The sequence below is a fragment of the Ochotona curzoniae genome, unplaced genomic scaffold (genome assembly GCF_017591425.1).
Source record: "Ochotona curzoniae isolate NIBS_2020 unplaced genomic scaffold, NIBS_Ocur_1.0 contig_2210, whole genome shotgun sequence".
Classification (NCBI taxonomy): domain Eukaryota; kingdom Metazoa; phylum Chordata; class Mammalia; order Lagomorpha; family Ochotonidae; genus Ochotona; species Ochotona curzoniae.
The window spans coordinates 23,258,508-23,280,085 of NW_024465369.1; the positions used below are offsets into that span (position 1 = coordinate 23,258,508).

A 21,578-nucleotide genomic window follows, 5' to 3' on the forward strand; every position below is an offset into this window, starting at 1 on the left:
GTGACTGCCGAGAAGGGAAAGTGTTGGCAATGGTGATGTGAAGAGGTGAATATCATGGAGGACCTCGATACTTAATGTTCTCTAAGTATCCACAGAATGTGCCAGCCAAATCAGGAAATTTTAGAGTAAAATAGAATCTAGGATTTACTCTTGGACACAAAACAAACAAAAACATGCAAAAAGAAACCCAACCGGAACTCTTTGAGGCAAACAGAGACATATGGTCTTCTTCATATATTCATCACCTCATTGCTTAATTAAAAAAAAAAAACAGTGACATTTTGCCAGCCATCATCTAAGTTGACAAAATAGCAAATCACCTTGAACTAGAATCTTAGGAACTCTGAAAAGAAGACTTGCATGACCTCTGTTATATTATTGAGGGTGTCCTTTAGATACTTCTGCCCGTATATCTTAGCAAATACTTTCTTTGTTGTACGGAGCTCAAAGAATGAGATAGACTAATATGTGCCAAGGAACTTAAGACCTCCTGGGAGGAAAGAAACTGAGGCTCAACTCATTTTTTCTAAACACAAAGTCACAGGTAAGCAATTGCCTTCTGTCCATTGACATAGCCTTGATCCAAAGCCATGGGCAAGAAAGGATCCATGACATCCAAACAGGAACTGACCCTGATTGGCCTAGGTTGTCCACGTAAGCTTAGCACAAGGAACAAAGGCTTGCTCCTTACAGAAAGTGTGAGTTTTGGCTGAAACTCTGAGCTTTCCTGGCAGAGTATCAGCAGAGACCCAGAGCTAAGCACAGAAGGGTGATTCAACAGAGCTCTTATCGCTGGAATCTTGGGTAAGGTGCCTATGGCATCACAGAAAAGGTAACCCAACAAAAAATTATCTCATCAACTTCCCACCCTGCACCATGTGGCTGTGACTGTGAGCTGATTAGATATGATGATATCAGCAATGGAACTGTTCACTGCACTGAGACTATTCTAGAATGAATAAACCCCATAATTCTTGGACAGTGAGAACAGGGGAGAAGCTTTGGGAGGAAGAAACTGAATTTCCAGTTAATGACAGCAGGTGTGATTTTGAGCAACTAATTTATAGCTTGACTATGCCACATGATTCACACGGATTATATTTTTTGAAAGGACTAGCCAGGGGAGAGTGTTTGGTGCAGCCATTACAAAGTACGTTGGGGTGCCTGCATCCCATATTAGAGTGCCTGATTTGAGTACTGGATACACCACTTCCATTCAGTTTCCTGCTGATGTGTGCGTCTGGCGGCAGCAGGGATGGCTCATGAAATTGCATTGCTGCCAACTTTTGGCTTTGCCCTGGTCCAGTCCTGGCTATTGTGGATGTCTGGGGAATGAAGAAGCAGGTAGAAAATTTCTGTCTCTCTTTCTTTCAAGTAAGATGAAGATATAATAAAACTGAACTAGAAAAGCTGACCTACCAGCTTAGCTAGGTAGAGCTAATGGGTTCCAGTGTTCCCCAGCCCAGAGGAGGAACTATCAACACCACACTATATCCTGTGAAAAGAACTGGAACAAAGGGCCTGGCAGGTTCCAAACACAAATGACAAGGAATTGGAAATGCATGGTTCCTGATCCAGTTAGTCTGTAGTATGTAAATGTTTTGAAAAAACCACATCCCACAAAATGTGCAAGTATTACATGATAATAAAAAAAGTGTTAAGAAAATGAGTGGTCATAAATTTACTCTAAGACATTGTGATGGTCATTTAGATTAGTTTAGGCCTTAAGAACACATTGAGGAAGTCAAAGAAAGGTGGCAAAAGGGCTGGAAGAAATTTGGGGTACAGAGAAGTGGGGCATAAGTATAAAGGAGGCAGCCTCTTGGACCACCCTACTCACGGGGCTGATGCGCATTCCAGTGTGTGTATTGCACCGGCTCAGGCTTCTGCCCTGCTCTCTTCCAGCTGTATTCCCCTGTGTCATTTTGGTCCTGAAGAGCTATCCAAAAATAACTGTCCTTGTTTGCCACATTGCTGATCAAACTGGTAATAAAAGCCTGTTCAAACCTTAGAAACGGAAAAAGGAAATGGTCACATGGATTTTCTGGGCAATAAAAAAAAATCATTGAAACCTAATGAAGTGCACAGAATGGTACTGGGATTAGAATTTGTCATTAATTTGCTAAAGCATGCAGAAAAAAATACCCCAAGACTCTGAACATTACTAATAAATGCCAAATGCTAGTACAATTCCCAGAAATACAACAGTACAGAGAATTTGACTCAAATTTTGGCTTAATGTTTTTTTCAGCTCCAGTTTCCTGTGTAGGTGGTCAGGTCTACACAGCTAGGAAAACATTTCTTGGAGTAGGAGGTGGACTGTTCTGGACTCAGACCATACACCACACACCTGCCAGAATATACATGATGTGGGACGTGCAGGAGGGAGAGCAAGGATATCCTGCTGTCCTGAATGAACCTGGACCGAGGAAGAGATCCGTTTACCACCCTGCATCCTTCCCTGGTAAGAATGAAGCAAGGACTAGACTTGCAGTTTTGTGACTCCCAGTCAGTCTGTTAACAGGCACATGGCATCTTTGGCTTGTTCAATTTTGTTCAAATATACATTTTCACTGAATATAAAGTTAAACCTTAGGAACTAACCCAAAATAGTTTACATGCTAGTATTTGCCTCCAAGCAACTGAATTCATTTGTGGTCAGTGTTTGGCAATTTCTGATTCCCCTGAATCAAAGGCAGAATCCAGAAAACGTATATGAATATTTCCACATGCATTTTAGTAGGAAAAGCCAGAGTATTAAATTTTAACTAGTACCAGGCTTTTAAGCTAAATCTAAAACTGTCTTGAGAAATCAAATTTCAAACTATATGAAGTTAGAAGAGATACATTTAAATAGTGATGATGTTTGGTCAGACTTTACGAGTTAATGGCAAATGAAAAACCTGGTGGAATCACCCATGAAAACAAAGGAGAAAGCACGTCAGACTTTTCAAACTCAATTTGGGACTTTATTTTTTTTTTAATTACCATCTTTTCTTAACTTCCTATGGGAAGCAAAAGCAAAGGGGTCATTTCAGATGGGATCTCAAAGGATGTAAGGGAGGAAAGGAGAAAGATAAAATACAAAAAAGTTAAAATGTTTGGGTGCCTTCTGGTTGTCAGTGGTAACATTTAACATTGTGAGGCATGCAAGATGCGTATCTTTCCAGTGAGTAAGAATATTCATCATGCTTTTGTCAATGTTTTCTCCACATAAGTGATCAAGATGGTATATAATTGAAATGAGGAACTTTCTTTAAAGCTGGATTTACTGGCAAGGCCTTATATAAATGTATTTATAAAGTAAGGTAGATGAGTATTAACTAAATTGTATAGATGCTATTTTTAGATACTTTTTCTGGTTCATTCTCCCATAATGCATGATTTGCTTTCCTGATTTCTGCTAAGGCAGCATGGCAGGGTTAGTTGTTGTGGTATGAAAAGCCAGCAAGTTCCTGAGCCACAGGTAAGACACTACTCATTATTCTAAGTGCATCTTCTATTTACATTTCATTATGGAATGTATTGATCAAGGATGGGAAATGACACTGTCTATGAACTTCGCCTGATATTATTCATAACAATATCTTGTTTGTGTCCTGTGTTGGTTGTACATTTATTTAATTCACTGGGAACAGATTTACTTATTCTTGCTTAAAACAAAGGAAACCTTCTGGTTTTTTTATTTGTAATTATGATTTTTATATAATTACATATAATACTCGTCTTAAAACCATCATATCAAACTCTCTACTTCTCTTGGTCCAGTTTAGATGATGGTACTTGCTAGCAAGGAAGTTTAGCAACTTATCTTTCTTCAAAACAATATATTCTAAAAGAATTAAGTGTGGAGTTATACGTTTGATGCAGTGGTTAAAATGCCACTATATCTTACATTGGAGTGGCCTGATTTTAATCCCTGCCCTGCTGTTGATTCCAGCTTCCTGCAAATGTGTACCCCTGGGAGGCTGGAGGTAATGTTGTGACTCCAGGGACTGGGAATCCTGCCCATTGCTCCTGGAGTCAGCTTGGCCCAGCCCTGGCTCTTAGGAGTGCTTGGGAAGTGAATTACAAGATGAGACATCTATCAATTGCTTTCTTTGTTTCTTTGCCTTTCAAATGATAAAAAAAAAAAAAATAAGAAAAACGAAAGGAAGTCTAGGTACTAATATACAATCTCTTGAGTGTTTCTAACAAGTAGAAAAAAACCAGGATAGTTTATACTCACTACAATTCATGATTTGGTTTTAGACACGGAAAGGGTTATGAAAACTCTGACGATAATAGAGAAAAAGACCTTTCAAAGGCTTTTCTGGCTCGATGTTTTAAAATTAATCATAGGAGAACATTCCAGAATTTCATAATAATGGTTATTATTGTCTTAGTTCATGAATTGCTTAATTCAAATATTTTGATTTCAGGAAATGGAAACGACCATTAAAAATACATGTTTTTATATTATTGTTAGAAACAGAATAGTATGTTAAGTATCCTGGGTTAAGTAAAATAAACCTTACTTTTGTTTTTACGGTAAATATTGTACTTATGTGTGTCTACGTACAAAGTGAAGCTTTACAAGAATATATTCTTAGAATTAGAAATAAACCAAGTTCCCAATGAAATCCTTTAAAATTTTAAGAAATCAAGAATGATTTTTAGTTTAAATTTCACATTTTAGTTTAAGAATGCAATTTAAAAATAGTAACGTAAATTTGGAGCATGTGATGACAATTTTTAAATTTCAAACTAAGCATTTTACATTTCAAAAATGCACACTTTAAAGAGGCATTTTATGCTTCATATATAAATGAACATTGTGTTGAGTTTTTTTAAACCAATTTAATTAGAGATGTAAGTTACAGAAAAGAGGAGGATTTCTGTCTATGAGCAATACACTACTTAGCCGACAGTTATATGATCATGACTACTTGTGTTGCTTTAAATGAAACAAGGGATCCAAAAAGTAATAGATTAGAAGTAGCTTTGCTAGAGAACAACTCCAATGAAAAAATGCTGGCAATCTTTAAGTATAATGAGGAGGTTGGAGATCCTGGTGTTTCTTCAGAAAGTCTAGTTGTTAGCAATTTGGGGACTGTTTTCAAGTAAGTGACTTTGTTTCTCAACCACTATAAAAATGATACTTCTTTTCCCAAAGGAGTTTTATTTGTTTGAAAGGAAAAGCTATAAGGGGAAATACATGCACACACACATGCACACACACACACACACACACACACACACACACACACACCCCTTGTCTCACCCACAAGCTCACTTCCTAAATGGCCGTAGCATGTAAGGCTGAGCTGGGCTGAATCCAGGAGCATGGGCTTGAGCCGGGGTTTTTCGTGTGAGTGACAGGGACCCAGTGCTCTAGCCTGCACCTGCTGCCTCCCAGGATGTGCATTTTCAGGAAGCTGGAATCAGAAGCTGAGCCAGAGTTCAAAGAGTGCTTTGCTATCGAATGTGTGTTTGTCCCAAATGGCCTCTTAATGATGTGCCCTGTGCCTGCGCCCTCTCTCTCTTTATATTAAATAAGGAATGAAACAATACCAGTTGTTTTAAAATGGGAGACATGCTTTATAGTCACTATTGACACAAGTTGCTGGTGGCATCCTGAAATTATTTACAGAGTTAGAAAATATGCTTAATATAGACATAAGAAGTCAACCTGGAAGAGCAAATTCTAAACCGAGTGACAGTTTCTTTCAGGAGAGGATGGGGATAAATTGGAAAAAGAAGAGAGAGTGGCCAAAGGAATACTTTTATGTTTTCAGTTTCTCTTCTTCCAGCTTTCATGATTTTGCATCAGTGAGGATTTTTATAGTATCATTTTAAAGAAGATAAAATACATTTAAAAAGAGAGAGTTAACTGCCTCACGCATACACACACATACATACAAACATATGCCCACATGCCCAGGGTCAGACCAATACAGGCATTCATGAAAGCTACAGGATAAAAAATCAACACATAGAAAATTGTATTTATATACTTAAACAATGAACAACCTAAAAAGAGAATTAAATCTTTTAATAAAAGCAATATAAAGAATGAAGTCGTTGGGAATACGCTTAATCATTGAGGTGAAAAACTAAAAACTGCAAAGTGTTAATGAAATAAAGAGCACATAGATAAATGGAAAATCTTATGCTTATGGCTTAAAAGACTTAATATCAGTAAGATGTCCATAGTACTCAAAATGACTGAGCTATTCAATGCAGTACCTGTCAATTCCCAATGATACTTTTTGTAAAAGTAGAAAAATTCATGATAAAATGCATGTGGAATTTCAGGGCACTGATACTATCCAAATCAATTGTGGAAAGAAAGAACAAAGTTGAAAATCTAACATTTCTTGATTTCAAAACTTGTCACAAAGTTGCAGTATTCAAAACAGTGTGGTACCAGGACAAAGGTTAACATAGAGACCAATGGAATAGAATCCAGCCTAGACATAAACCTTCCCACTCAGCCAAATGATTTCCAACCAAGATGTAAGGCAACTAAATGGGGAAGGTGCAGTCTTTCAGCAAATGGTGTTGTTACAGATATCCATTTAAAAAAAATATTTATTTGCTTTTATGGGAAAGACATATATACAGAGAGAAGGAGAGACAGAAAGATCTTCCATCTTCTGGTTCACTCCCCAAGTGGCTGCAATGTCTGGAGCTGATCTGATTTGAAGCCAGGAGCCAGGAGTTTCTTCTGGGTCTCCCATGTGGATTTAGGGTCCCAAGGCTTTGGGACATCCTCTACTGCATTCCTAGGCCACAAGCAGGGAGCTGGAAGGGAAGTGGAACATCTGGGACTTGAACCAGTGCCCATATGATATCCCAGTGCATGAAAGGTGAGGATTTAGCTACTAGGCTGTTACATCAGGCCCATTACAAATTTTCATTTGTAACAACAATGAGATTGGCCCCCCATTGTACCCTGCACACAAATGAGTTCAAGATTTATTAAAGATCTAAATGTGAGAATAGGGATTACTAGAAGTTGAAAGGGATGATGCATATATAAGGAAATTCAATAACATGTACTGAAACACAGCCAGACATAAGTAATAAGTTCAATGTTCTACATCATATAATGGAATACTACAGTTCACAACAATTCTTACACACTGTGTAAAGAATTAGATAAGGGGAGCTGCCTTAGATAAGAGTCCAAGCATAAAGAAAAGATAGGGAAATGTACTGAACACTTTATACTGCATATATGTGTTAAATACTGCACTGTATCACATTAAAGTATATTATTTGCCTGTTAATAAAAAATTTTTTAAAAATGACAATACAGTTAGATAGGAGGAATAATTTCTGGTCTTTTACAGCATAGTGGCAAGACACTTTATATTGTATGACAAACCAGAAGATAGGGAACCAAACAAAAAGTAACAATGAGGAGATTGAAATGCTAGGACAGGTGTTCTGGTGTAGTGGGTAAGGCTGCTGCTTGGGACACCAGCATCCTATAGGGTGGTCATTTGAGTGCTGGTGACTCCACTTCTCATCTAGCTCCCTGTGAATGGGTCTTGGAAAGCAGCAGAAGGTGGGCTCATGTACTTGTTTCCCTGAACCCACATGGCAGACATAAAAGAAGCTCCTGGCTTGGGACCAACCTGGCTCCAGCCATGGCAGCCATTTGGGGAGTGGACCAGGGAATGGACAGTCTACCTCTTCCTCTCTTTCTGTAGCTGTGCCTTACAAGTAAATAAATACATTGTTTTTTAATGGTGATGGTAATTTCTCTGATTTGACCAGTATGTAATATATACATATGTTGAAATATCAGACTTTATTTCACGACTATAAACAATGTTTATACATTAATAAGAACTTTGAAACAGTCTTTGAACTGTTGGGTAATGAAAAGGTTTGGCTAATCCCATAAGCTGTAATATGATATTTATGATTAAGGGTCTAAGAAGTGCTCAAGTCTGACAGAAACTGCTTGATAATAATAATATAAAAAGAATGGATAAGCAGTACTTAGTCAAAATGTAAAAACGTGTGTGCATTAAGTGACACTTTCAAAAAAGGGGAAGCTGGAAATGGTTCACTAGTTGTGACATTGTGTCTACAAGATGTTAGTCATGGGGAAGCTAGCTGTGGTTGTAGATTGTGACAAATGTATCACACTAATATGTTAACAATCTGGGAAGAAGAATGTGAGGCAGACAGGAACTGTTCACACTGCCTCACAATTTTTGTGTTTTGAACTTAAGAACTATTCTGAAATAAGTCTAAACTAAACACTACTGGGGCCGATGTCATGACACAACAGGCTAATCATCCACTCTGTGGCGCCAGCATCCCATTTGGGCCATGGTTCATGTCCTGGCAGCTCCACTTCTGATACCTCTCTCCATGTATAGCCCGGGAAAGCAGTGGAGGATGACCCAAGTCCTTGGGATCCTGCACTCACATGGGAGACCCGGAGGAGATTCCTGTCTTCCAGCCTCGGATCAGCTGGGCTCTGGCTGTTACGGTCGTTTGTGGAGTGAACCAGCTGATGGAGGATCTTCTCCCTTTGTCTCTCCTTCCCTCTGTAAATCTGTCTTTCGAATAAAAATGAATAAATCTTTAACAAAAACAAGGGACAGGACCCACATGGTGCAAAGGCAATCTACAACATGGAAGAAAACACTAGCAATTCATGGATCTGATTAGGGATTAGTATCCAGAATATACTTGTGTCTTAATATATGGATAAAATTTTAGAACTCAACAACAACAAAAGGAAAACAGCAACACTGACTAAAAAATGGGCAAAGGATTGAGTAGACATTTCTCTGAAGACACACAGATGGCCAATAAGCAGATGAAAAGATGCCCAACATCATCAATCATTAGGATATTAAAATAATAAAAGGCTACAGTGAAGTGCTGCCTTGCCTGGTAAGATGGTTCATATTAAAACCAAACAACAACCAGAAAATACAACTATTGGACAAAATGTGATGAACTGAAATCTTTGTGTACAGCTGGTGGGGATGTAACAGTGGTGTAACCAATATGGAAAACAATATGTTAGTTCCTCCAAAAGCAAAAATAGAATTATCATATGATGCAGCAAATCTACTTTTGGGCAATTAGCCAAAATAATTGAAAGCAGAGACAAAAAGGATATCCATGCACTCGTGTTAGTAGTAGTAGTATTACACATAAAAGTCAAAAGGTAGAAGCAATCTAAATGACCATCAATGGATAAATTAATTTTAAAAAGTGGTATAGGGCTCAGCGCAGTAGCCTAGTGGCTAAAGTCCTCGTTTTGTGCACGCCAGGATCCCATATGGGCGCCGGTTCTAATCCCGGCAGCTCCACTTCCCATCCAGCTCTCTGCTTGTGGCCTGCCTGGGAAAGCAGTTGACATTTCATATAATGCCCAAAGCCTTGGGACCCTGCACCCGCGTGGGAGACCTGGAGGAGGAACTGGCTCCTGGCTTCGGATCGGCATAGCACTGGCTGTTATAATCACTTGGGGGAATGAATCATTGGACAGAAGATATTTCTGTCTCTCCTCCTCTCTGTATTTCTGAATTTGCAATAAAAATAAATAAATAAATCTTTAAAACAAAAACAAAAAGTGGTATATACAGAAAATGAATTCTTTTTTAAAAAAGAGTTATTTATTTTTCTTGGAAAACTGGATTTACACAGAAAAGGAGAGACAGAAAGGTCCTCCACCCACTGGTTCACTCCCCAAGTGCTGGCCACAATGGCTGGAGCTGATCTGATCCAAAACCAAGACCAGGAGCTTCTTCTGGGTCTCCCATGTGGGTACAGGTTCCCAAGGCCTTGGGCCATCTTCAACTCCTTTCCCATATGAGATCCTGTCATCCACATGGGATCCTGGCATGCGCAAGTTGAAGATTTAGCCATGAGCTGTTGCACCAGGCCCAGACAGTGGATTCTTAACCAGATTCTAAAAGAAAGGAAATTCTAGGCCTGGTGAAATGACTCAGTTGGCTTATGCTCCTTTTTCAAGTGTTAGGATCCTATATAGGTGCCAGTTTGTGCCCTGGCTGCTCCACTTCCCATCCATTTCCCTGCTTTTGGCCTGGGAAAGCAGTAAAGGATGGCCAAAAACTCTAGAACCCTGCACTTGCATGGGAGACCCAGAAGAAGCTCCTTGCTCCTGGGTTCAGATCAGCTGAGCTCTCGCCATTGCTGCTAGTTGGGGAGTGAACCAGCAGACGAAAGATCTTTCTCTCTGTATCTCATTCTCTTTGTAAATTGGCCTTTCCAATAAAAATATACTTGTTTAAAAGTAAAGTGTAATATAGTCTTCGTGGATAAGTCTTGAAGACATTATATGAAAGAAACCATACGCTAGAAAGATAAATACTGAATAAATCCACTAACATGGGGCATTTAGAACAGTAACACGTTCTACACAGTAGTGGTGGCCAGGGTTGGAGTGGAATTAATAAAATAGACTGCTATTTTTTTTTTTTTTATGTGCAGAGTTTCAGTTTGAGAAAATAAAAAGTCACAGAGATAGGTTCTGGTGTTAGGTACAGTATAAAGCATCTAATGCTACTGTTATCTAAAGATGGGTAAAATTGTGAATTTCATGTTCCACATATTTTACCATGATAAATGAATTTGAAAAGTATTTCTGACAATTCTAGGAAAGTGGCACATCTGTAAAAATGCTTAAAAATGGCGTACTTTTAGATAAGACAAATTTATAGGATTTTTCATCATTTTGAATAAAATTCACCACATTGGATATCATTTATATCATTCTGTACTCAATAATGTATGGGGTGATTGATTAAAAAATAAGATATACTTTCATTTAGACACTTATCCATGCTATCTTGAGAACTCAACATTTGCGTTCCTGCTGTGTCTGGAAATAAAGGGGTTAGATCTCAAAGAGTTTTCCAAGAGCTGGCAAGCAATTCTTGCTTTTCATCCCACATTTAAGCCACAAAGAGTTAAAAATCCGAGACCAGGAGCAGTTGCCCAATAACAAAAGAAGTAAGTACTCTGTAGCAGGTGGTTCTAATTGTGCCCATCAAACCTGCCACTCAGTTGTGCAGAAGAGTGGAAAATCAATTAGCACTTACAAGCTTGGGTATTGAAGAGTGACAGGAGTGCCTGGACTCAAACAGGAAATCGGTAATGGAAGAAGATGATTACCAAGGCAGCGAGTGGACACTCCCACATCTGAGGAGACCTTCCACCTGCTTCCAGACCTTCTCAGAGAAAAGTTGCTATTGGAGAGTGTCCCAACATGTCCCGTCACTCACACAGCAGGATAGATGATAAACTAAATATAAATAAAACTCAAGAGTGGGATTATTCCTTTCTTCCACCCTCAAGTCCTGTTTTGGAGTCACTACTTTGGATTTCAGCATTGCTTTAATGGAAAAGGGAGGCTACAAAATGTATATGGAAAGTGTGTTATAAAAAAGTATGCATGAATTTTAAGAGTGTTTTGCACCAAAATAAACATTCATTAATTCCAGTTTTCCCACCAAGTCCTTAGAATTCTGAAATACATGTGTGTAGAGCGACAAGGAGAGAGGACATGTTGCTGCTCGCTCTGAATCCTAGGGGCTTGGGTACTGACCTGGCAGCTGTCCAACAAGATTTACAGGTGCGTGGAGGAGGCTGAGGTTGAGGTAAAAAGAAGCTTACCTACACTATAATTTTGCTGTAGTGTTTAATCACAATAGAGTATCAGCTACTGAATTTCATCTATCAAAGAGCAAGTTTGGATTACTGGTGACCCTTGAACAATGCAAAAGTAGAAGTGCTGGCAGCCTATCAGTGGAACTTCTGTGTATAACTTTAACACAATAGTAACAGAGGTGGCTAAGAAATTATGGGATAGTGGTACAGTAAGTAAGATTTGTGGTATAGTTGCTTTTATGCAGTTATGCTTTACAACTACATCTTTTTGTTTGTTTACATTATTTTCGATTATAAATTGTACCATGCTGTGTGTGTGTAAATTTTGATCAATTTTTAACCTTTTAGAATAGATTTCCATCCATTGTAATAGTAAATGATAAAAGAGACTATTATTTCCATATAGTTTGTATGGTCATGACATGTTTCACTTAATTTTTTTTCAATATTTCTAGTTATGTATTTCATCTGAATTTTTTTAGGTTGCCACAGATTTCACAAAACAAAAATTCATATGTAAGTGGATTTGAGTAGTTCAAACCATTGAACTTCAAGGTCATCTCTATTTTCACAACATACTCTTGTATTGAGTTTTAGGGAAATGAAACTCATTTTCCCCCCACGTTTACTGTCATTTGCATGATGTCCCCAAAGTTTTATAGAACAATAAGTACTTGAACTCTTAGTAGATGTCTTGCTTTAGCCTAAACAAGTTTGGCACTTATAATGCAACTGTGCACTTAGCCATTTATTGTGCTCGTCTGTCTGATACACTGTAACTGGAAAGGTCAAGTTTAGGTGAACTGGAACTCATAGCCCTGCATTTTTTTTTAGCAGTGGGCTTTCCAGGGTGCAACTGTCACATCTGTGACTCAAGGCAGGTGCGCAGACCCCATCTGGTTTTCTAATTGATTGGGGTGTCATCCTATTCTTCCCGAAGGAGGTAAAAAGGCAAGATACTACATGTGCACCCAGATGTACAATTGTTGTTTTCTGTTTTTCTTCAGTGGAAAACCTCTTCTGCTCTCCTGCTGTCACAGGTTTCCATGTTCACAAATTCTCTCCCATTTGCAAGACTCTCTTTGGTGCACTCACGCTGGGTATTTCCTTATATAGTGTGGTCTGCACATGCACCATCAATGTGTGTTTATTCTCTTACTATTACACAATGCTAGCCTCCACCTATTTTTTATATCTGTGGAAATTAGTATGTTCATTGCCCAAATCACATTCATATCTTCTCTTGTTTCATCCTGTTTGATTGTATCATCACTTTGACTTCTTTCCTAGGGCATGTCAGTGGTTAATATAGTGGATCTCACAAAGTAGCTATTCAATAAATAACTTTCTAATAAACTCCTAACTATTAAAATTTTGCATGGTCAGATAACATATGAAAAGCCATTAGCAAATTGTCAGCTGTGTGACAGGTGCCCAATGAATATTTTTAACGAAGAAAGAATGACATAAGAAATAGCTGAAAGAGTTAGAATTATTTTCTCCAGTGGAAAATGTAAATTATATCAGTAGAAGAGCAGAGTTTTATTGGACAGGGTGCTGTAATGTCCAGTATTACATCCTGACAGTCCTCAAACACAGTGTCTTGGGGTGAGTAATTAAGTAAAATGGGTTAGGGATTTATTCTGCCTGGAAGCTACACCTGGGAAAGAAAAAGGGAAAATGAGGGAGAACCCTGAAGCCAACCAATGGTAGTGTTGGGCTGTTGGGCCTAATAGATTAGATGCTTGCACCCCCACACTGGAATACTTGCATTTAATTCCCAGCTCTAGCTCCTAACTCCAGATCCTAATGTAGATCCTAAAAGCAGTGATGATGCCTCAGGAAATGGAATTCCTGCCAAGCACGTGGGAGACCTGGGTTGAGAGCTTGGCTTGTAGCTTCAGTGCTGGTCATTGTGGGCATTTGGGGTTTACAGCAGCAGACTGGATCTCTGTCTCGCTCACCCTCTCTTTCTCTCTCTTTTTGTTAAAACAAAAAGCCCTAAGCATTTCTTAAATTGATAGTATTATTCTCTGAAAAGGCCAAATTATTTTGCCAAATGCTATCTATCCATTCGTTCGTATGTGTGTGTGTGCATCTCTGCATTTCTTTTGAGGAAAGACAAGGCAGGAAGGTAGAACAATAAAAGGAGAAAAAGAAATAGTGGTGGCTTTTGATTCCCAAAGTGTGGAGAGTAAAGAACATGTACTCCTCCACCAATTAGATGTGGATGTGAAAGGTCTGTGGTTAGAAATCATAGCACCACTTGTCCTGAAATATTTCCTAGTATCCAAAGAGCATTTGGAAAAAAAATACTCATTTATTTGTTTATTTGAAGATAGAGGGATGGAGAGTGAAAGAGAACCTTCCATCCACTGATTCACTTCCCAAATGTCTACAACAAATGATGCCAGGCTAGGCTGAAGCCAGGAACCAGGAGGAGGAGCAAGGACCTAAATGCTTGGACTCTCTGCCACTGTCTTCACAGATGCCTTAGTGTGAACCAGAAAGATAGGACTTGAATCAACACCCTGATACATAATGTGAAAGTTGTGAGAAATGGCACAGCGGGTAGTACCACAATATTTTCCCCTCATGTAGGCATTTGCAAAGGCAGTGACCTAGGCAAAAGAAAAGTGAGTGACTTGTTTTGCAAGTGCACTTCCCTCTGGGGCTACTGAAGAGTTCTGTTTTGATTCACTTTTCAGCATGAAAGAGTTATTCTCCCCACTAGACTCTCTTTGTGGCATTGACAGTAATGCAAAGTCACCTTTATCCCCTATTACACATCTGTGGCATGTGGCATGCTGCAAATCATGTGGAGTGAGAGACAGGCATGCAGGCTTGCTGCCATCATTAGGAGGTCACCAGTGCCCAGAGAAATCTAAATCTAACAAGGTAGACTGAAGAGGCAGTGGTGAGGCATTTGAAAACATCCGCATCTTAGTTACTTCCTTCTCTGCTGAAAATATCCCTAGGCAGCTCACACATATTAAAGCATACTTAAATTATTAAACAATGTACTTCCATTACATGTATTTAGATCTTCAAAATCTTAACACAACTGAATATTTGGACCAAGGTAGATAATTAAAATTCTTATGGAAAATAGGATACAGCTTAAATTTTACTATTGGCAACTCAAAAATAAATTTAGGCATAATATAGAATAATATAGAATGAGTTTAAATAATTTAATACTATAATTATAGCGTTTTTAAGGTGACACCAAAGTCTATTTACAGTCACATTTCATCATTCCAAGAATTCAGCGATGTTTCTGTTAGAATGTTAGGTACCTGTCTGAAATGGTCGCAAGTGCAGGAGGGCAGTAGTAGCCATTGGAAGCATCCTTGAAGCTTCGAAGGACTGTGTCAATTTTGTAGCAGAATTCACCATGTCTCTCCCACGCCTTAAAAAAATGAGAAAGGGAATTAAGGTCATACTCTAATTTAGTTGAATATCAAAGGACTTTTCTTGAACATCCACATTTATTAGTTCAATCGTATGGTTTTCAAAATCACTCAAAACTCCTCAGACTTTTGCTTGCATATCTTGATATTTGTTCAGCCTGAAAATGGCTTTAATGACCATGATTTTTCTGAAGCTGTAAATTATTCAGGTGTTTCTGGCTGATAACTGGTTTATCGAAAGTACCCCATAACCAGAACAAAAAGAGGTGGGCTGCCGGGAAGGGAGGGGAAATAGAGGAAGAGGTAGGAGAGAGAGAGAGAGAGAGAAAGGCAAGAAAGGGGGAGAAAGAGTAAGGGAGAGATAAGAGGAAGGGGGCTGCAACAGAGGGAACGAGAAAAAGAGTGAGAAAGAAAACAAAATAGATTTTTACTTTAAATTATCGATAATTTAAATTATTGGTAGATATACAAGTATTGTCCAAGTTAGGCAGCCTTTGAGCCTAGATTGTAGTGTCTTGCAGTGTGAGTAACACTTACCTCTGAACATCCTGATTCAGCATCAGAAAGGACATGGCCCGGCCTTTTGCAAGTGTAAAAATGTGTATCTTCACACTTGGTAACTTTCCAGTGTCCCTCCTAAGAGGAAAGATGTCACAAGTTGAATGACTATGCTCCATGCTAACCCATGAAGGGTGAACTCATTGCTTCTGAAAACAAATATCCCCAGTGTCAAGGGATTCCATTGGGTTTATATATTAGGACATTGCCTAGCAGACACTCTTCCTGTTGGAGAGGTCATCCCAGATGTGTCAGTGGTCTAAGACACACATGCCATCAGAGTGGACAGGAAACAGGAAGCAACTGATGTTCTTGACTGCTGTGTGCCAAGCATAATATTGGGTATTTTCCTGTGAGTCAAGGATTTTCATTGCCACCCTGAAGGTTCATTTCATTTTTGCACAAGGTTTCGTGGTCACCAAAAATGGGGATAATGATTGATATCAGAAGCAAAGTTGTAAACATCTATACCCCCCCAACTACAATAAAAACAACCCCAAAACCACTAAAAAACAAACAAAAAAACAACCCAGACAAACAAACAATAACCAAACAAACACAAACAAACAAATTCTAAACATACCCCCAAACACAAACACACAAAAAACATTAACAAACACATCATTAAACCAACCAACAATACCAACCCCCAACCAAACCAATAAAAACAACAAAATCCCAAACCCAACAAACAAAAACAAAAAAAAAAAAACAAATAAAAAAAAACTCAAACACAAAATCAAAAAACAAACAAACAAACAAAACAACCCAACCCCATACCCCCCTATCACCCCCCACCACCCCACACCCCCCCACCCCACCCCACCCCCCACCCACCCCACCCACCCCCCCACAAACCCCCCACACCCTACAAACCCCCACCCACCCCCCCCACCACCCCCCCCCCTCACCCCACCCACCCCCCCCCCCCCCCCCCCCCACCCCACCCCCCCCACCCCCCCCACCAACTCCCCCATTAACAACAACCCATACCTCCACCCTATTCCTTAAATTATCCCCTTCCCATCCCTCTACACCAACCGAATTAATCATTTCCCCCCTCCAAACACCCCTAAAACCTTACCCAATAACATTCATACCCCTTTATTACAACCAATGCTATACATGTGGACAAAGCCATCTCTTTGACCAAGTGAGAATGCTGCTTCCCTCTTCAGCCATTTATTTGTATTCAAGTGAATCTGCTGTTTTCATGTATAACTTGTGATGCTGGAAGCTGCCACGAATCTCCCTAGACAGCACTTTCATAGCTGAGCAGCCCGGCTAACTCTCAAAATCTTTCTTCAGAGTGCTCTCCCTTTAGATGGTAGGCAATTACTTTGATACTTTTTTTTAGTTCTACCAAAGGCTTCTCAGGTCCTTCATTCATAATAACAGAATAACTGTCAACAATCTAAAATTTTATCATCCTAAAGGATTTTATTTTATTTTAATGCACAAATAGAATGTTACATTAAAACCACACATTTCTATGATATTCAGAAACATCCTATATGGCAGTGGGTATGACATGTCCACTTGTATTCACAGCCCACATCCCTCTGCCACAGCTTATTCCAGCAAACCATGCAGTTATAAGATAGTGTCAGGCAGACTCTGGTTGCTTAAAAATTGTCCAATGGAGAGAATGAACAGTTTCCTAACTCTCAAAATTTAGTACTTGGTAACTATAATAATTATATTCATAGTAAGATCCACTTGATAGAAATAAATGTTAATTATTACATGCCTACTATTTAAGTAGCTGTGTAGCCACTGATAGCCAAAATGAGCCATGGTGGAGTGGGCAGTGAGCCTGGTAATGGAACAGTCTGCATTTCACACTGGATTAGTGGGGTTTGATATCCCGCACTGCCTCCGGTCTTCAGCTTCCTGCTGGTGCAGACCCTGGCAGGTAGAGGTCATGGCTGGAACCACTGGATTCCTGCCACCCACATGGGCTACACCGGTTGTATTCCTGGGTCCTGGCTTATACCTACGCTGCTGCAGGCCTCTAGGGAGTGAACTGGCAAGTAAGAACTCTGTCCATCTGTCTCTGTGTCTGTTTCTCACATGAAGGAAATTTTAAAAAATGTTTAAAAAGGAATCAGAAAATATCATCCTGAAGTAACATTTTCCTGAACCTCCCCAAAGATAGGAATACTTGTTTTTACTCTGTATAAAACTACTCTCATTCAAATGTTGGCTCCTGTTCTGTGATTACGTTAACTGAAATATCCTTTTTGTTCATGGGAGATGAAGGCAGTCTTAATTATATTAAACTCGCAAATCACTGAAACCTCAAATACTGTAGAAGAAGCTGTGGTGGATTTTCGCAGGGCAAACCTGAGACAAATCTAGAAAGTCCATTGTTTCCCCCTCTTCTGATGCAGTTCAAATACCACTCACCTGGTATGATCATCAGCTGTCCATATAATCAAGAAGGTTAAATCTGTTTTAAATGCATAATAATCCATCCACATGGCTTGTGGTTAAGCTAATTTTGTATAATTAAATTGTTTCAATAAATTAAAGATGGGAACATACAGATAAGTCTGATATTAAGACTATAGGGACCATTCTGTTTGTGTGAGTAAAAGACCAAGATTTACAGCTGAGTCACAATTTTCAAAGGGCTTACAAAAGCTTTTCAGACTCTAGAGGGTTTGTTAAGACAGTGGAGCATTCACACCATGACTCCCCAGAGCACCTGCAGTTCTCAGTGTCACCATGATGGTCAAGGTATGACCATCCACCAAAGTGACTGTTGCTGAAGCTGGACACCTACCTCTCTCCAGTCCCCTTGTCTGATTTAAAAACTCATCCTATCTTCCAGTGCACCCTTGAGTGTGTCCACTTCTTTCTGTAGAAACAATCCTGATTCCATCTGGGAGAAGTTTTCAAACTGGTTTTTCTGCTCCCGTTTGACCTTTCTCCAATGCTTTCATTAGGTAGGAAACCTTTGTTTTTAAAGTGTAAGTCAGTTCATTCCTTCAGATTATGCTCTCTGGTTCCTTGAAGTATTTCAGTGGTTTCTGACCCATGGCCTATAAGCGCTTCTCCTGCCCTATCCTCTACCACCTCGTCGCTGTTGGTCTCCTTTTTAATTATTAAACACAGGAGGTCTTGGCTTGCATCTGGGCCTTTACGTTTGCTATCTATCCCCTGCCTAGATTTTCTTCCCCTGCAATTCGAAAGAAAATTTTCAGGTTGCTTAATTCCCAGCTTAAATGCCATCTCTTCAGAAGTGACCGTCTCTATGAAGTAGTTGTCCCCACCAAGCTTCTTTCCAAACTGGCATGAATTTTCTTGGAGCAGTCTTTGCGACAATGATGGCCATGCTTTTCCCTGTGTGTCCTTGTTCACTGCCTAGCATGGAAGCCACACAAGAAGCAGAAACTATGCCTGTCTTAAGTCTGTCATAGCTCATGTCATTGGAACAAATGATCCTTAGTACTGGTGAAAAAAAAAATGAGCACTGAAGCAAAAATGAATCAACTTACAGATTGCTCAGCAGAGACACATAGCTGGCTTCTGTTTGGAAAAATCTGAGGCTCCAGTTTGTGCCAGTTCGTGAAGACGACTGAGGAGCCATTAGACCATTCAAAGGAAACGGGAAATGTATTACTGCTCAAACCAATCCATGTTTTTGATGCATTTTCTGTAAGAAATAAATACAAATTATTTGCAAGACTTACATTTGCAAAGGATGTACTAGGGTTATGATCAAAATATACCAGTTTGATGGTTACTTCTTCATATGATGAAATCTCATTTAAGTCTCAGTGATACCTATTTAAATTTCCCCACATCCAATAACATCCACTTTGGCTCAATACAGGCATTATAAATGAGGCAGAGTATGAGCTAAAGCCAATATAAAGGCAATACTGAAGCAAATCAAATTTCTGGCATGCTGTATCCTGCTACTGCAGGTAAAGCAGATCTCAAAAGTCTGATTTTACTTCTGTCCGGAGGAAGGAAAACTAAAAAGTTCCACTAGACCACGAAAAGGGCATACTGAGAAATATCTTTTTAATACTAGTCTAGTTTTAAAAAATAGTCTTTTCATAGCCATTTTAATTTTTTCCCCGTTTTTTTGTTGTTACTAAAATAGAAAACAGTAGGTTTCTATAAAAGTAACTCAAGCTGAGGTTGGTGCTGTGACACAGCATGCTAATTCTCCACCCTGTGGTGCCAGCATCCATATGGATGCCATTTCATGTCCCACCTCCTCCACTACCCATCTGGACCTCTTCTTGTGTTAAGGAAAAGTAATGGAGGATGGGCGAGGTCCTTGGAACCCTGCACCCTTGTGAAAAACAAGAAAGAAGCTCCTTGCTCCCAACTCCTGATAAGCTCAGCTCTGGCCATTGTAGTAATTTGGGGAGTGAAGCAGCAAATGGGAGACCTTCTCTCTCCATGTCTCCTGCTTTCTGTAAATCTGCCTTTCCAATAAAATAAATCTTAAAAAAAAAAAAAAGAAATACAAGCTTGTCAGGCAGGGTAGGGTGAAAAAACCTTAGATGCCTGGATGAGGTTCAAAAGCTTTTATTGAGATGGATCATCTTAATCCCATTGGCAAAGGATTGGGAAAAGAGACAAAGAAGGATTTGTGTTTCCCCTTCAAATGAAAACATATTATTGAAAAATAGAATCTGAGCAGTTTCCTTTTAATTTTAAAAAGTAAAATATGAAGCAGGTGGCTGCAGTGATTTCAGCAGACTTCCATGTCAAATTACACATGACAGGAAGAAGCAGACCTGCTCAGTTGGACTAAGTTTGGTGAAGTCCCAGCAGCCTGGAACTTGTGAATATGGGTACAGCCTGAGAACCCTGCACCAGATGAATGAACTAGTACCACTTCTCAAATTTATTTAAACTTGTCATTTGCCCCCAAATTCTCTTTACTGCCTGCATTATATCACTTCTACACATTACTGCTGTCGCGTGGACATAATGCTGAATTACAAATTTAAGCTTTTTTATTGACAGTTTCAGAAAATGACCTCTGCCTTTAAAAAAATTTAAATATCTGGCATGTATGAATACATTGCAAAGTTCCTGAACACCTATTTCATAACAGTCTAATGAATTTATACTCTGTGTGGATATTAATTGGAAATTTCAAATATATGTGTCATAAATAAGGTCTTCTAAATAGTTGAAATGTGTTTTAACTCTGCTAATAAAAATAGTTATGGTAGTCTAACTCAAACTTTTATTTGGGCAGATGCTGGAATTATTTGATATTTGTTGCAATGGAATTAGAGTTTTCCATATATTACTACAATAATTTCTATTATTATTTCTGTTCTCTTCTACTTTTTAAGACATTTTGATTTATTGCGGATTGCGGTAAGTGAACTTGTTTTTCATATATACAGATTTAAGCACATGGTGACATTTCATGCCCAACCCTTCCTCTCACCTCGACTCCTAACCTCTCCCTTCTTTCCTTTCTCATTTTTTTCTTTTAATTTTTTTCACCATGACATATTTTCAGTTTATTTTCAAGACACAAGAAAACTTAGCTTTTAACTCAAAGGCAAAGCTGTACTCACCATTTCCAAGCAAGGTGATAAGAAACTCCACCTCTGCTAATGAGCGTATGTCTACTAACGTGCTGTTACTAGAGAGGCAAGCATGCAAAGCCTCATTCCAAGTCTTTCCTTCTTTATGAAGTTTGTAGCAATTACGATGGTAGGGTTCCCAGCCAGGCTCACAATGGGTGGCATAATATTTCCAAGCATCTTTTTCTTTTCAAACAAACAAAAACAATGTCATTTCCACAAGTATTTTACTTAGTACCCTTTGTATAAATGGTCATCAGTGTGATAATTTTTACAACATGAAAAAGATAAACCTAGGAAATAAGTCATGGAATTCTAGACCTTCTGCATTGAGGAGGATCTAGTGTAGGATTCCCTTCTTGATCTGGGAACTGTCAGGTAA

At 39.0% G+C, this 21,578-nt stretch overlaps 1 protein-coding gene across 1 annotated transcript in view; it reads right to left on the reverse strand.

The window, feature by feature from the left end:
* The window catches only part of PLA2R1 (phospholipase A2 receptor 1), a 103,367-nt gene that overhangs the window by 45,698 nt on the left and 36,091 nt on the right, over positions 1-21,578 (reverse strand). Inside the window, exons 7-11 of the mRNA XM_040971996.1 lie at positions 21,188-21,382; positions 19,127-19,284; positions 15,603-15,701; positions 14,952-15,064; positions 1,841-2,007 (exon numbers count right to left, since the gene is read on the reverse strand). Coding sequence (XP_040827930.1) covers positions 1,841-2,007; positions 14,952-15,064; positions 15,603-15,701; positions 19,127-19,284; positions 21,188-21,382 — 732 coding nt within the window. The remainder of the gene's footprint in view (positions 1-1,840; positions 2,008-14,951; positions 15,065-15,602; positions 15,702-19,126; positions 19,285-21,187; positions 21,383-21,578) is intronic.